Raw genomic sequence first — 16,048 nt, 5'->3', positions numbered from 1 at the left:
GCAAGTTCTCCCACTTAGAAATCATGGTGGGGTCTGACATTCACATTGTAGGTGCATTCCCACTCTGAGAGACAGAATTCAGGAGATCCCATTGTATGATTTGTAAAGAATGTATTTGTCTCGCACGGCTGAACAGAAGTATTTGAACCCCTGAGAAGATCCGTGTTAATATTTGGTACAGAAGCCTTTGTCTGCAATTACAGAGGTCAGACGTTTCCTGTAGTCCTTGGCCAGGTTTGCACTACAACAGGGATTTTGGCCGACTCCTCCACACAGATCTCCTCTAGATCTGTCAGGTTTCGGGGCTGTCGCTGAGCAACACGGAGTTTCAGCTCCCTCCAAAGATGTTCTATTGGATTTAGGTGTGGAGACTGGCTAGGCCACTCCAGAACCTTGATATGCTTCTTATGGAGCCACTCCTTGGTTCTCCTGGCTGTGTGCTTCAGGTCGTTGTCATGTTGGAAGACCCAGCCACGACCCATCTTCAATGCTCTGACTGAGGGAAGGAGGTTGTTGCTCAAAATCTCACAATAAATGGCCCCATTCATCCTCTCCTTAATACAGTGCAGTCGTCCTGTCCCCTTCACAGAAAAGCACCCCCAAAGCATGATGTTACCACCCCCATGCTTCACAGTAGGGATGGTGTTCTTGGGATGCAACTCATCCTTTTTCCTCCAAACACAACGAGTGAAGTTTAGACCAAAAAGTTCTACTTTGGTCTCCTCTGACCACATGACTTTCTCCCATGCCTCCTCTGCATCATCCAGATGGTCAATGGCAAACTTCAGACGGGCCTGGACATGTGATGACTTGAGCAGGGGAACCTTCCGTGCAATGCATGATTTGAAACCATGACAGCGTAGTGTTCTACCGACAGTGACCTTTGAAACTGTGGTCCCAGCTCTCTTCATGTCATTGACCAGCTCCTCCCTTGTAGTTCTGGGCTGATTCCTCACCTTTCTTGTCATCAGTGATACCCCACGAGGTGACATCTTGCATGGAGCCCCAGTCCGAGGGAGACTGACAGTCGTCTTTAGCCTCTTCCATTTTCTAACAATTGCTCCAACAGTTGATCTATTTTCACCAAGCTGCTTGGCAATTGCCCCGTAGCCCTTTCCAGCCTTGTGGAGGTCCACAATTTTGTCTCTGGTGTCTTTTGACAGCTCTTCGGTCTTGCCCATGGTAGTAGTTGGCGTCTGGCTGACTGTGGGGTGGACAGGTGTCTTTAAAGAGCTCAGACAGGTGCTACTAAGTTAGATCAATGAGTGGAGTAGAGGTGGAGGCACAGTAACGGGTCTTTTAGAGCCAGAATTCTTGCGGTTTCTTATGTGTTCAAATACTTCTGTTCAGCGGTGGAAGACAAATACATTCTTTACAAATCATACAATGTGATTTCCTGAATTTTTTTTAAATTCTGTCTCTCAGAGTGGGAATGCACCTACAATGTGAATGTCAGACCCTCCATGATTTCTAAGTGGGACAACTTGCAATATTGCAGGGGGTTCAAATACTTCTGTTCCTCACTGTATATAGAAGTGGTAGAAATGTCTCTTCTACATGTGATGATCGGCTCCTGCAAAACACGGGACCGGAACAGGCAAAGTTTGGTTTGTACTGTCGTCTCATCCCTACTCTCCGACAACTAAACCCAGAGATCATCCCAAGTGGTCATTGTATTTGGCCCTTACATTGGTGACCAATTGGAGAAGGACCCCTTATATCAGTAGTCAGTGTAGTGGCCCCTTACAATGGTGACCAATGGGAGAAGGGCCCCCTTATATCAGTGGCCAGTGTAGTGGTCCTTTACATTGGTGACCAATGGGAGAAGGGCCCCCTTATATCAGTGGTCAGTGTAGTGGTCCCTTACATTGGTGACCAATGGGAGAAGGACCCCTTATATCAGTAGTCAGTGTAGTGGCCCCTTACAATGGTGACCAATGGGAGAAGGACCCCTTTATATCAGTGGTCAGTGTAGTGGTCCCTTACATTGGTGACCAATGGGAGAAGGACCCCCTTATATCAGTAGTCAGTGTAGTGGCCCCTTACAGTGGTGACCAATGGGAGAAGGACCCCTTTATATCAGTGATCAGTGTAGTGGTCCCTTACATTGGTGACCAATGGGAGAAGGACCCCTTATATCAGTGGTCAGTGTAGTGGTCCCTTACATTGGTGACCAGTGGGAGAAGGACCCCTTATATCAGTAGTCAGTGTAGTGGTCCCTTACATTGATAAGACCAACATATTAACAATCTATGAGTAGGTGAGCTGTGATCTGGATAAAGGAACCCCCGTGGATGTAGAAGCAACGAGGATTGTGTCACTTCCAGAGTCACTCAGATGTAAACAAGCCATTTCCAGCTTGTGAAAGCATCAGAATGAACTGATCTTGGTTTGATTGGATGTTTTTATGGTCAGATTGGGATCTGGGGTCCACTAGACCCCAGATGTCTCAGTAAAGAGAACCTGTCTGATAGCAATAAATGTAATGCAAAGAATTGGGACAGTGCAAAAATAGAAAACAAATTAAGGAAATAATTAAAAAAATGAAAGCAACCCCCCTCCCCCCGTGTTTGCACACAAAGGCTAACATACTAAAGTCCACCCCGCATTGTAAACGGTGTTCTCACCCCACGTGTCTCCACACAGGTATGGCTGGAAATGTCAGAGTGAGAGTGATAATTCCGGCATCAGACCTCCTGTGTAACTCTACACTGGTAACCTGAGTGACACCTATGGGGGGTATTTAGGCCCCGTAGTTTGGCGCCGTTCCACTGTGTGATGACTTTTGGACTGTTTATTAAGAAAAATTATATTATCTCAAATTGGGAATCCTAGCTGGCTGTAACATCCTGGGTTGATTTCCAGTGACCTTCTAGGAAGTTACAAAAAACAATGAGTGGAAGAAATTTGTCTAAGATACAATGAGGCTAAACCACCACTATTTGAATTTCTGCAGGTGACCAAACACCGGACCATAATTGACAATCGTGGGATTAAGCTCTCCCAAAACCTTGGAAGGTGTGTGATCACCAAACAAAACCTCTGAACTGTCACAATCGGCTATTGAATCCTGAGGTTAAAATCCAGTCCAATCTGTTTACCCCAATTACCCAACAATGGATGGGGGTCTTATGAAATGAATGTAAAAAAAACCAGCATAAGAAAAGTGTGGCTTATATCAACGGAAATATTATCAAGGGGATATTTCCACACACCAAAATCTGTTCAATAAAGTTGGCTACTGCAAACCACTCAACTGAAGTTATAAAATATAAGATGGTTTGTGAGTTGGGTCATTTCTATATTTCCAAAGGAAATCAGCCATTCCAATACAGTTCATATATCAGAAAAATGAGAAACCGAATATATTCATATATTTCTATGGTCCTTATCCAAGAGTTAGAAGGGAAATCATCTATACTTGAATAGGACATATATTTGATCCATAAAGACATACTGTTTATATCAGAGGGGGAGTCATCATTAAGACCACCAGTTCATTTGTAATACCTGACTGTCCCCAGTGGAAAGGTCAGGAACCTCTATAGGTACGCAAACCTCTCAACCGTCCAATCAACAAGCCTGTTGGGAGGTCCCTCAGAACAAAGGACTTGTATGGTATAAAAGAGCATACACCTCAAATTGAAAAAAAAACTTAAAAACTTCTTCTAAAGACTTCTTATCTGCTAAAGACTTCTAAGACTGTTACTACTTCTGAAACTACTTATCTACCCTGTTGCTACTATATACTGCACTATACTCACTTGCTACCTGCGGCCATTTTGCTGAGAACTTCCAGCTGCCATTTTATTTTTGAAGGCCATTTTGAAGGAAAAGATTTCCACCAGAGATGCTGATGCTCATTTAAATTCTGGTGCCTGACTGCCCAGAAACATTTTTCCCAACTGCATCGCACTGGGAGGCCTCAAAATCGAGATTCTGGGAGTGGTGAGACTGTGCCAAAATATTGTAATTTTCTTTGGTATTTAAAACTTATTAAGATTTACACCATTTTATTGTGTGGTTAGGAATGTATTTAGGCTCTCTGAATAATTATTAATGTAACTTTTTGAGTATTGGTATTGAGGTTATATACTGCATACTAACTGATTTGTAGTGTTGTTGTGGTGCTAATTATCAGAGACACTTTCTTATTTCCCTACGGCCGCGGGAAAATGGAAATAATATCTGAAGCACTATAGGTGACAACTAATCCCTCATAAATTTGTTTTAAGTTACTTGATAACCATATCCTGTATGATACCGTAGATATTAGCATATTACATCTTTGATTGTGTGTACGAATATAGTCATCACCAGTATTTTGCGTTTGTATTAATATATATATATAAATTTTGTACATAAATAAATGTATTTATCAAAAAGGCAAATTTTGTGTATATGGTAACAAAATCATATTGGTAAAAAAGAACTCAAGGTATATTATTAAGTGGTGATCAAATTATTATGGTGTCCAAATTATTGGTTTCTTAAATATTTGCCGTATTCTAACGGCTGGAGGCACTGCGATATTTTGTTTAAGGGAGAGGACTCCGCCCTACGTATTTAGAACAAATTATTACATAAACCACCACAACTGGCGTTTGCAATTTTAAAGCGTGACATGTTAGGTATCTATTTACTCGGCATAACATCATCTTTTACCCTAAAAATGGTATTATATTGTGTTTGCTGCACTAACATTAGGTAAAGTTTCTTTTCTAAAAAATGTACATAAAAAAAGCTGCAGAAATACGGAGCAACAAATATTGTACCAGCAACCATGTTACTCTCCAGGGTCTCTGCTTATATATAATATTTGGGGGCTCTCAGTCATTTCCCAGCAAATAATGACTTTTACATGTCGGAATGTCAGAATTGGCCGGGTAGGGAAGTATTAATAATAAATACAATAAATAATCGTCTCCTGCCATTTAGGAGTCTATTAATAAATGGAACAACAACTCCCCCAGGTAGAAGTGCCGGTACAGTCCATTCCTTCTGTGTGAATGGGATGGGGGGACCAATGGTAGGAGGCTCTTTGCTGAGCTGCTTGAAGGGTTTCCATCCATTTCACATGGAAAATACCACATTTGTCTATTGGATGGTGAGAATTCCTAGGATACTTAGCGCCATCTAAAGGCCAAATGAAGAATTTCCCATTTTAAATCAATGGCTGGTTTCATAGTGTTGGTTTAACCCCCTGACGCTGAGTGCATGCAAATTAGCGGCCTCTCAGACCTGGGATTTGTTCCGTGGGGCCGCTAATTTGTGTACCTGTCTTTGTTGGGAGCACACCGCACGGCGCACTCCCAGCACAAAGACTGGGGTGTCACTGAGAGCCCCGGGTTCTGGAACTCTCAATTCCGGGTCACATAATCGCTGTGATAGCATCAGTCACTATGAAGCCAACCCTCTGTTTTCTCTCTTTGAATGGAAGAGAGATACATTGTATCATTATATACATCCTATTATACATTGTATCATTATATACATTATATTACACATTGTATCATTATATACATCCTATTATACATTGTATCATTATATACATTCTATTACACATTGTATCATTATATACATCCCAGTATACATTGTATCATTGTATACATCCCATTATACACTGTATCATTATATACATTTTATTTCACATTGTATCATTATATACATCCTATTATACATTGTATCATTATATACATTATATTACACATTGTATCATTATATACACTCTATTATACATTGTCTCATTATATACATCCTATTATACATTGTATCATTATATACATCATATTATACATTGTATTATTATATATCCCATTATACATTGTATCATTATATACATTATATTACACATTGTATCATTATATACATCCTATTATACATTGTATCATTATATACATCATATTACACATTGTATCATTATATACATTATATTACACATTGTATCATTATATACATTCCATTATACATTGTATCATTATATACATCCCAATTGTACATTGTATCATTATATACATTCTATTATACATTGTATCATTATATACATTCTATTACACATTGTATCATTATATACATTCCATTATACATTGTATCATTATATACATTCTATTATACATTGTATCATTATATACATTATATTACACATTGTATCATTATATACAGTCAGGTCCATAAATATTGGGACATCGACACAATTCTAACATTTTTGGCTCTATACACCACCACAATGGATTTGAAATGAAACGAACAAGATGTGCTTTAACTGCAGACTGTCAGCTTTAATTTGAGGGTATTTACATCCAAATCAGGTGAACGGTGTAGGAATTACAACAGTTTGCATATGTGCCTCCCACTTGTTAAGGGACCAAAAGTAATGGGACAATTGGCTTCTCAGCTGTTCCATGGCCAGGTGTGTGTTATTCCCTCATTATCCCAATTACAATGAGCAGATAAAAGGTCCAGAGTTCATTTCAAGTGTGCTATTTGCATTTGGAATCTGTTGCTGTCAAGTCTCAAGATGAGATCCAAAGAGCTGTCACTATCAGTGAAGCCATCATTAGGCTGAAAAAACAAAACAAACCCATCAGAGAGATAGCAAAAACATTAGGTGTGGCCAAAACAACTGTTTGGAACATTCTTAAATAGAAGGAACGCACCGGTGAGCTCAGCAACACCAAAAGACCCGGAAGACCACGGAAAACAACTGTGGTGGATGACCGAAGAATTCTTTCCCTGGTGAAGAAAACACCCTTCACAACAGTTGGCCAGATCAAGAACACTCTCCAGGAGGTAGGTGTATGTGTGTCAAAGTCACCAATCAAGAGAAGACTTCACCAGAGTGAATACAGAGGGTTCACCACAAGATGTAAACCATTGGTGAGCCTCAAACACAGGAAGGCCAGATTAGAGTTTGCCAAACGACATGTAAAAAAGCCTTCACAGTTCTGGAACAACATCCTATGGACAGATGAGACCGACATCAACTTGTACCAGAGTGATGGGAAGAGAAGAGGATGGAGAAGGAACTGCTCATGGTCCTCAGCATACCACCTCATCAGTGATCATGGTGGTGGTAGTGTCATGGCGTGGGCATGTATGGCTGCCAATGGAACTGCTTCTCTTGTATTTATTGATGATGTGACTGCTGACAGAAGCAGCCGGATGAATTGTGAAGTGTTTCGGGAATATTATCGGCTCATATTCAGCAAAATGCTTCACAACTCATTGGACGCTTCACAGTGCAGATGGACAATGACCCAAAGCAGACTGCAAAAGACACCAAAGAAGTGGAATGTTCTGCAATGGCCAAGTCAATCACCTGACCTGAATCCGATTGAGCATTTCACTTGCTGAAGACAAAACTGAAGGGAAAATGCCCCAAGAACAAGCAGGAACTGAAGACAGTTGCAGTAGAGGCCTGGCAGAGCATCACCAGGGATGAAACCCAGCATCTGGTGATGTCTATGCGTTCCAGACTTCAGGCTGTCATTGATTGCAAAGGATTTGCTACCAAGTATTAAAAAGTGAAAGTTTGATTTATGATTATTATTCTGTCCCATTACTTTTGGTCCCTTAACAAGTGGGAGGCATATATGCAAACTGTTGTAATTCCTACACCGTTCACCTGATTTGGATGTAAATACCCTCAAATTAAAGCTGACAGTCTGCAGTTAAAGCACATCTTGTTCATTTCATTTCAAATCCATTGTGGTGTATAGAGCCAAAAATGTTAGAATTGTGTCCATGTCCCAATATTTATGGACCTGACTGTACATCCTATTATACATTGTATCATTATATACATTATATTACACATTGTCTCATTATATACATTCTATTATACATTGTATCATTATATACATTCTATTATACATTGTATCATTATATACATTCTATTACACATTGTATAATTATATACATTCTATTACACATTGTCTCATTATATACATTCTATTATACATTGTATCATTATATACATTCTATTATACATTGTATCTCTCTCTGTCATTTCTGAAAGAAAAAAAAGTGTGTGTTAAAAGTGTATATAAATAAATATATTAACCGCTTTCCCACCACCATATAGCAGAAATACTACTACAGGGCAGAGGGGTGTGTAAATTCATGTACATATACATGATTTTGCACTTCTGGGTAGGGGGCACGTGTGAGCCACATGTGCATGCCCTACCTGCGCCACCGTTGGTGGCCTCAGCTGTCAATCACTGGATCCCAGACAGTGATTCCCTGCCGGCACCCGGCAATTGCTGTGTATCACCGATGGGTGAGAGACCTGTGTATAAACAATACAGATCTCTCCCGTCAGCTCCTGCGCACTGCTTTGTATGGTTCTGCATAGCAGTGTGCACACAGTGAAGCACACACACAGTCCCCATAGTGAAAAAGCACACAGTTAACCCTTTGATCATCCCAAATGTTAACCCCTTCCTGCCCAGTGCCATTAGTACAGTGTCAGTGCTTTTTATTAGCACTGATCACTGTATTGGTGTCACTGGAGATGTCAGTGACACCAAGTCAGTTTCCTCCAGTACCAGAATACCCACTGCAGTCCCGCTATAAGTCACTGACCATTACTAGTATTAGAAAAAAAAATCCCAGTATCTACACCGCTATTTGTAGACGCTATAACTTTCATGTAAACCAATTAATTTACATGTATTGGGATTTGTTTTAGCAAAGACATGGAGCAGAATACATTTTGCCCTAAATTTATCATGACATTTTTTTTACAGAGGCAAATTCATTAGGGTGCAGCGTTGCATGACCGCGCAATTGTCCATTAAAGTAACGCAGCACCATAACGCAAAAAATGGCCCGGTCAGGAGGGAGGGATAAATAAATAAAAATACCTAGATGAAGGCTTGATGTAGGTCAGTGTCAGGGGTAGTGTTTGGGTCAAGGTCAGGGTCAAAGGTCAAGTTCAAGAGTCAGGGTCAGTATTATTTTGTGAGGATTTTTATTTTGATGTTGAAATTAGTGTCAGAGTCAGTTAGTGTCAGGATTAGTGTCAGTTAGTGTCGGGAGAATGATCTCAGGGATTTGGATGGAACCCGGCCTGGCCCAGGAGACCAAGGGAGGGGTCTATGTACCAAGAATTCACTGAGCGCGTGTGACCAGATCCTGGCCTGGCCCAGGAGACCAAGGGAGGGGTCTATGTGCCAAGAATTCACTGAGTCCATGGGACCAGATCCCGGCCTGGCCCAGGAGACCAAGGGAGGGGTCTATGTACCAAGAATTCACTGAGCGCATGTGACCAGATCCCGGCCTGGCCCAGGAGACCAAGGGAGGGGTCTATGTACCAAGAATTCACTGAGTCCATGGGACCAGATCCCGGCCTGGCCCAGGAGACCAAGGGAGGGGTCTATGTACCAAGAATTCACTGAGCGCATGTGACCAGATCCCGGCCTGGCCAGGAGACCAAGGGAGGGGTCTATGTACCAAGAATTCACTGAGCGCATGTGACCAGATCCCGGCCTGGCCAGGAGACCAAGGGAGGGGTCTATGTACCAAGAATTCACTGAGCCCGTGTGACCAGGTCCCGGCCTGGCCCAGGAGACCAAGGGAGGGGTCTATGTACCAAGAATTCACTGAGCGCATGTGACCAGATCCCGGCCTGGACAGGAGACCAAGGGAGGGGTCTATGTACCAAGAATTCACTGAGCCCGTGTGACCAGGTCCCGGCCTGGCCCAGGAGACCAAGGGAGGGGTCTATGTACCAAGAATTCACTGAGCGCATGTGACCAGATCCCGGCCTGGACAGGAGACCAAGGGAGGGGTCTATGTACCAAGAATTCACTGAGCGCGTGTGAACAGATCCCGGCCTGGCCCAGGAGACCAAGGGAGGGGTCTATGTGCCAAGAATTCACTGAGCGCGTGTGACCAGATCCCGGCCTGGCCCAGGAGACCAAGGGAGGGGTCTATGTACCAAGAATTCACTGAGCGCGTGTGAACAGATCCCGGCCTGGCCCAGGAGACCAAGGGAGGGGTCTATGTACCAAGAATTCACTGAGTCTGTGTGACCAGATCCTGGCCTGGCCCAGGAGACCAAGGGAGGGGTCTATGTACCAAGAATTCACTGAGCGTATGTGACCAAAATTCATCCAGATCCTGGAGGGAATGTAACTCCGGGATTTCCTATGATGGTCGCCTCCATCTACCCCATAATGGGAAACGTTTCCCACAATTCAGTTCAATGCACAAATATGGCCACTAGATGGAACCCAGGAAATCCGAATATAAAATAAAATCCAGCCAACATTCATCTTGGAGAATGTGGATCACATCTGTTCAGTTATTTGTTTATAAATCACACCTCCAAGTGTGAAATCTCCCACCACAAAATGTACTCAGCCAATCACAGGGCAGGACTCCATTTTTATTCTTCTCCTGCCATCACTGGCCAACCCGGTCCCACACTTCATCCATGTCTTTGGGGACCTCTGATCTCCTTATGAACTGTTCCTTCCATGATGAAGATCAGCCATGGAGTATATCTGAGGTGTATATCAGGGTGTGCTTCTTCCCCACACGAGAGCTGGGATGTCCAGCAACATTCATCTAGAAGACATTTCCCACACTCAGCGCACTAATACACCTCCAGGGTTGTTTGGGACCCCTGATGTACAGGAAGACAACTTCAGTGAGGAACATTTCCCTCACTCAGGACAGGAAATTTGCGTCTCCTCTGTGTGAGATTTCTGATGTCTGGAAAGACTGGTCTTCTGTGAAAAACATTTCCCGCACTCAGGACAGAAATACGGCTTCTCTCCTGTGTGAGATCTCTGATGTGTGGAAAGATTTGACTTCATTGAAAAACATTTCCCACAACATGGACAGGAATACGGCTTCTCCCCCGTGTGAGTTCTCTGATGTCTGGCAAGTTCTGATTTTTGTACAAAACATTTTCCACACTCATAACAAGAATATGGTTTCTCCCCCGTGTGAGATCTCTGATGTATATGAAGATTGGACTTCTGCGCAAAACATTTACCGCACTCAAGACAGGAATATGGCTTCTCCCCCATGTGAGATCTCTGATGTCTGTAAAGAGTGGACATCTGGGAAAAACATTTCCCGCACTCAGGACAGGAATATGGCTTCTCACCTGTATGCAGAAACCGATGTATTTCAAGATTGGACTTTTGTGAAAAACATTTCCCGCACTCAGGACACGAAAATGGCTTCTCACCTATGTGAGTCCTTTTATGCACATAAAGACCCGATTTAAAATGGAAAAATTTCCCACACTCTGGACAGGAATGTGGTTTTTCCCCTGTGTGAGATCTTATATGTACGTTAAGATGGGATTTAAAATGGAAACTCTTCCTGCACTCAGTACAGGGAAACCTCTTCTCTGTTGGAAGGCCGGCCCGGTCCCGCACAGTCTGTGGTTCCTCAGGATACGAGGAATCCGATGGTCCATCTACACTGGGTGGTGCCGGATGAACATTGGAGGGAGCCGGGTTTTCTCCTGGACTATACTGTGTGATGTCCTCATCTTCTACTTTCCAGTCTGGAGACAAAGTGAGACAATCCTCGGAGGTTTTCCTCATCTCCCGGCCATGGACTAAAATACAAAGACAAAGAGGATTACTAGAAAGGAGCTGATTGGTTCCCCCAAACCAGGACTCCGCCCACATCAGGCAGCTTGGTCTCTGAGGAGCTTACAATTCCACCCTCAAGGGAACTAGGAAATGGCTCCTCTGATCTCCTACCAGGTCATTTCTTTATTCATGGACCTTAGTCAGAGAGTGAGGAAACAACCAGAACTGATACATAAATTGTGTCTGCAGCACAGAGAAGGAAGATTATCCGAGAGAAATCCAGGAATACAGGACGGGGAACACAGCTCAGGAAAGTGACCAGGGGATTACAGGCTGATATCACCCAGTCCCCGCCCTACTCTGGACCAATCAGTGAGCAGTATGGGTGGAGGAATGGATTTAGTGTTCATGACCCACCTGTGCTGATCTCTGTAGGAGTGTCCTCCTCTATAAATGTCCCCGTTATTCCATCCTCCTCCATAGACTGCTGATCATCCCTCACATACGTCTCTTCTTCTTCTGCTTTCACCTCAAATTCTATATCGATTGGATCTCCACTCTAAATCAAGGAAATGAGAGAAAATATCACATTAAAAAATTCACACATCACCCCTACAAGTCCATGTTCTAGATACTCCATCCCACCAACCTTGTAATAGTGAGGGATGGTGTGACCTTCCTGTGTGGAGTCCTGGGAATACAGAGGACGGGGACATCTCTCTGGTGGGTTCCTGGTATTAGGTGGCTCCATCATATCCTTGTGTCCTTCTGAAAACTCCTCCATCACTCCATACTCCTCATCCTCCTCTTTATACTCTTCTTTAACATCAATATTATCATCCCCGAGGATTCCACTCTGAAAGATATAATAAAACATTCATTGTAACAAACATGCTGTGTATAAATCACAACTACCAATAATTGTCATCATCTACCTGATGATGGTGAGGGATGGTGTGACCTTCCTGTGTGGAATCCCGGGAATACAGAGGACGGGGACATCTCTCTGGTGGGTTCCCATGACTGGATCCATCTGTAGGAAACACACACACTGACTGAATCCATTGTTTCTATGTGTTTATCAGATGATGGGGGATCTAGGTGGATCCTCCGTACTGCTCTCTCCTTTACAATAAAGTCTCCTCTTACCCGGTGATGTGAGGGGCGGCTGATTGTCCATCATGACGTCCTTGTAGAGATCCTTGTGTCCTTCTAAATACTCCCACTCCTCCATGGAGAAATAGACAGTGACACCCTGACACCTTATAGGAACCTGACACACACAATGATACAGTCACCATCCAGACACATCCCTTGTCTGTTACTGGAGAATGTCCCAGAATTCCCGGCACCGCTCACCTCTCCTGTCAGCAGCTCAGTGATCTCTCTGGTGACTTCTAGAATCTTCTTCTTCTTTCTCTCTTCTATCAGGGAGGGAGGTGGAGGCAATGTGATGTCATATGATCTCCAGACTTCACAGGAGGAAAACTCTACATCTGAACACAAATAGTCACATCAAATGATATTCCCAGAATCCTCCTCACCTCTCCATTCAGGTCTCCATTTTATTAAAGCCCCACTTCAGGCTGAGGTATAAGGAATTCTGACATCATTACATGAAATGAAGGATCAACAGTTCTGCTTTAGTTGTGAGGATGTAAAGGGATGTAAAGAGTACTGGATAAAAGAAAAAAGAGCTGGATGGAGGGACATTGGGGGGAGGAGCTGTGAGGTCAGTGTGATGTCATAGGATTCTCTGACTCTGGATGGAGGGACATTGGGAGGAGCTGTGAGGTCAGTGTGGTGTCATAGGATTCTCTGACTCTGGATGGAGGGACATTGGGAGGAGGGGCTGTGAGGTCAGTGTGATGTCATAGGATTCTCTGACTCTAGATGGAGGGACATTGGGGGGAGGAGCTGTGAGATCAGTGTGATGTCATAGGATTCTCTGACTCTGGATGGAGGGACATTGGGAGGAGGAGCTGTGAGGTCAGTGTGATGTCTTAGGACATATAGACTCTGGATGGAGGGATACTTGGATGGGGAGATTTGAGGGGTCCTCTATATGAGGCTCCTATGCAAACCAATACCTTGTTCCTGGGTGTGTCCTACCTCTCCTAAACTGAAGAGTGAACTTTGACCTTTACCATCCAGAAATCTGTCCGGAATCTGTGGAAGTAAGCTGTCATGTGATCAGGTGACGTGCGGAGGAACGGAGTGTAAATAGCAGACAATTGTCTCCAGAGCCCCTAATGGTGGGGATGGATTTGGCGGCGTGCTGGTGCCAAGTTTCCTCCCCCCAGGGTCACTGCAGGTGTGGAGAAAAGCTGTGTAAGAGGATATGGAGGAGAGATGAGGAGGAGATCCAGGAATCAGGAGAAAGGTCAGGGCAAGCAACAGACGAGCGCATCCAAGAGACCAAGCCGGGGTCACTACACAGAAAATCAATCCAAGGAAACAACAGGCAGGACGAGGAATAGCAAGAAGGAGCTGAGAGACAAATGAGAATATTGCTCAGCCAATGGGAGATGATCTCAGCATGACTTCCATCATGAAGGAGATGAGGGGGAGGGGAGGAAGTCACTGAAGGTGACCATAGATCCATGGAAATTCAGCTGGTTCAGCAGGGATCGCTCACATTTCTATCCATGTGTGGCCACTGCCGGATAAAAGCCACTCCTCCAGCGGCTACAGCCAATAGCTTCAGTGCTGATCTGTGTATTCTGAGAGCGGAGGAGTCCCCCCATTGTCAGAATACAAGAGTGCAGCGGGGAGGATTCCCCCATCCACCTCCAATGTGTGGATGGGGGAATCACTTCAGTTTTTATGGTCATCCCGCTGGCTGAACGATAAAAACTGAACCATGTAGGCCAGCTTTGGGAGCAAATATATTATCATCAACTCCTCCCCCTGAAGGGGTTCATCTACGTATTACCTCCTCTGCTGCCACATCCAGGAATGTCTCCTCTCTACTTCCTGCTTACTCACATATCCCCTGGAACTTCCTGTATTTACCTGACATCACTTCCTGTCTGTACCTGATATCACTTCCTGTGTTTACCTGGCATCACTTCCTGTCTTTACCTGACATCACTTCCTGTCTGTCTTCCATAGAGAATTCCTGTCTGGGTAGAAGTGAGATCCCCACCTTGTGGGCCAAAACCCCTCCCCCGAGCAGTCATATATTTCTGTCCCCCTTGGTGGGAGTGGAGGTGACCCCTCTATAAGGATCTACAGTCCATACACACCCAGCACAAGGCCGGGGTCACACTACCAGACGCTTCTTGGGGCTGCAGTTCCTCTGAGCTCCACAAGGTGGGGATCTCACTTCTACCCAGACAAGAAGTCTCTATGGAAGACAGGAAATTATGTCAGGTAAAGGCAGGAAGTGATATCAGGTACAGACAGGAAGTGATGTCAGGTATAGACAGGAAGTTCCATGAATGAGGAAGTAGAGAGGAGACGTTCCTGGATCTGGCAGCAGAGGAGGTAATACGTAGATGAACCCCTTCAGGGGGAGGAGTTGATGATAATATATCTTGCTCCCAAAGCTGGCCTACATGGTTCATGTGATGGAAGCGTAGGCAGGACAGAACACACACGGAGCATGATAAACACAGAGTTTTATTGAAATCTGGGAGACAATCAGGGTAGGAAGGTAGCGTCCGGGTACCCAAAAAAGGGGAAGAGGATAGTCCAGGCAAGGAAGATAGGGAGATTCATGGACAGTCCAGGCAGGGAAAGGAGGGAGATTCACGGATAGTCCAGGCAGAGAAAGGAGGGAGATTCACGGATAGTCCAGGCAGAGAAAGGAGGGAGATTCACGGATAGTCCAGGCAGGGAAAATAGGGAGATTCACGGATAGTCCAGGCAGGGAAAATAGGGGGATTCATGGATAGTCCAGGCAGGGAAAGGAGGGAGATTCACGGATAGTCCAGGCAGGGAAAGGAGGGAGATTCACGGATAGTCCAGGCAGGGAAAATAGGGAGATTCACGGATAGTCCAGGCAGGGAAAATAGGGGGATTCATGGATAGTCCAGGCAGGGAAAGGAGGGAGATTCACGGATAGTCCAGGCAGGGAAAGGAGGGAGATTCACGGATAGTCCAGGCAGGGAAAGGAGGGAGATTCACGGATAGTCCAGGCAGGGAAAATAGGGAGATTCACGGATAGTCCAGGCAGGGAAAATAGGGAGATTCACGGATAGTCCAGGCAGGGAAAATAGTGGGTTTCACAGATAGTCCAGGCAGAGAGAATAGGGGGATTCATGGACAGTCCAGGCAGAGAGAATAGAGGGATTCATGGACAGTCCAGGCAGAGAGAATAGGGGGATTCATGGACAGTCCAGGCAGAGAGAATAGGGGGATTCATGGACAGTCCAGGCAGAGAGAATAGGGGGATTCATGGACAGTCCAGGCAGGGAAAGGAGGGATATTCACGGATAGTCCAGGCAGGGAAAATAGGGGGATTCATGGATAGTCCAGGCAGG

At 44.3% G+C, this 16,048-nt stretch overlaps 2 protein-coding genes and 1 long non-coding RNA gene across 3 annotated transcripts in view; 2 read left to right on the top strand and 1 right to left on the bottom strand.

The window, feature by feature from the left end:
* LOC149443011 (uncharacterized) overlaps positions 1-16,048 on the top strand; it is a 473,108-nt gene that overhangs the window by 45,764 nt on the left and 411,296 nt on the right. The window lies entirely within an intron of this gene.
* The window catches only part of LOC149443017 (uncharacterized), a 56,450-nt gene that overhangs the window by 31,981 nt on the left and 8,421 nt on the right, over positions 1-16,048 (top strand). The gene's annotated exons all lie outside the window — the stretch shown is intronic.
* LOC149443018 (uncharacterized) lies at positions 10,583-12,009 on the bottom strand. The gene has a single exon (XM_089655995.1). The coding sequence runs from the start codon at positions 11,655-11,657 to the stop codon at positions 10,674-10,676; it is 984 nt and encodes a 327-aa protein (XP_089512121.1). The 5' UTR covers positions 11,658-12,009; the 3' UTR covers positions 10,583-10,673.

Source organism: Staurois parvus, unplaced genomic scaffold (genome assembly GCF_062004578.1).
Source record: "Staurois parvus isolate SC_StPar_1 unplaced genomic scaffold, SC_StPar_1.0 ptg000879l, whole genome shotgun sequence".
NCBI classification, from domain to species: Eukaryota; Metazoa; Chordata; class Amphibia; order Anura; family Ranidae; genus Staurois; species Staurois parvus.
This window is presented reverse-complemented; position numbering and strand designations above follow the sequence as displayed.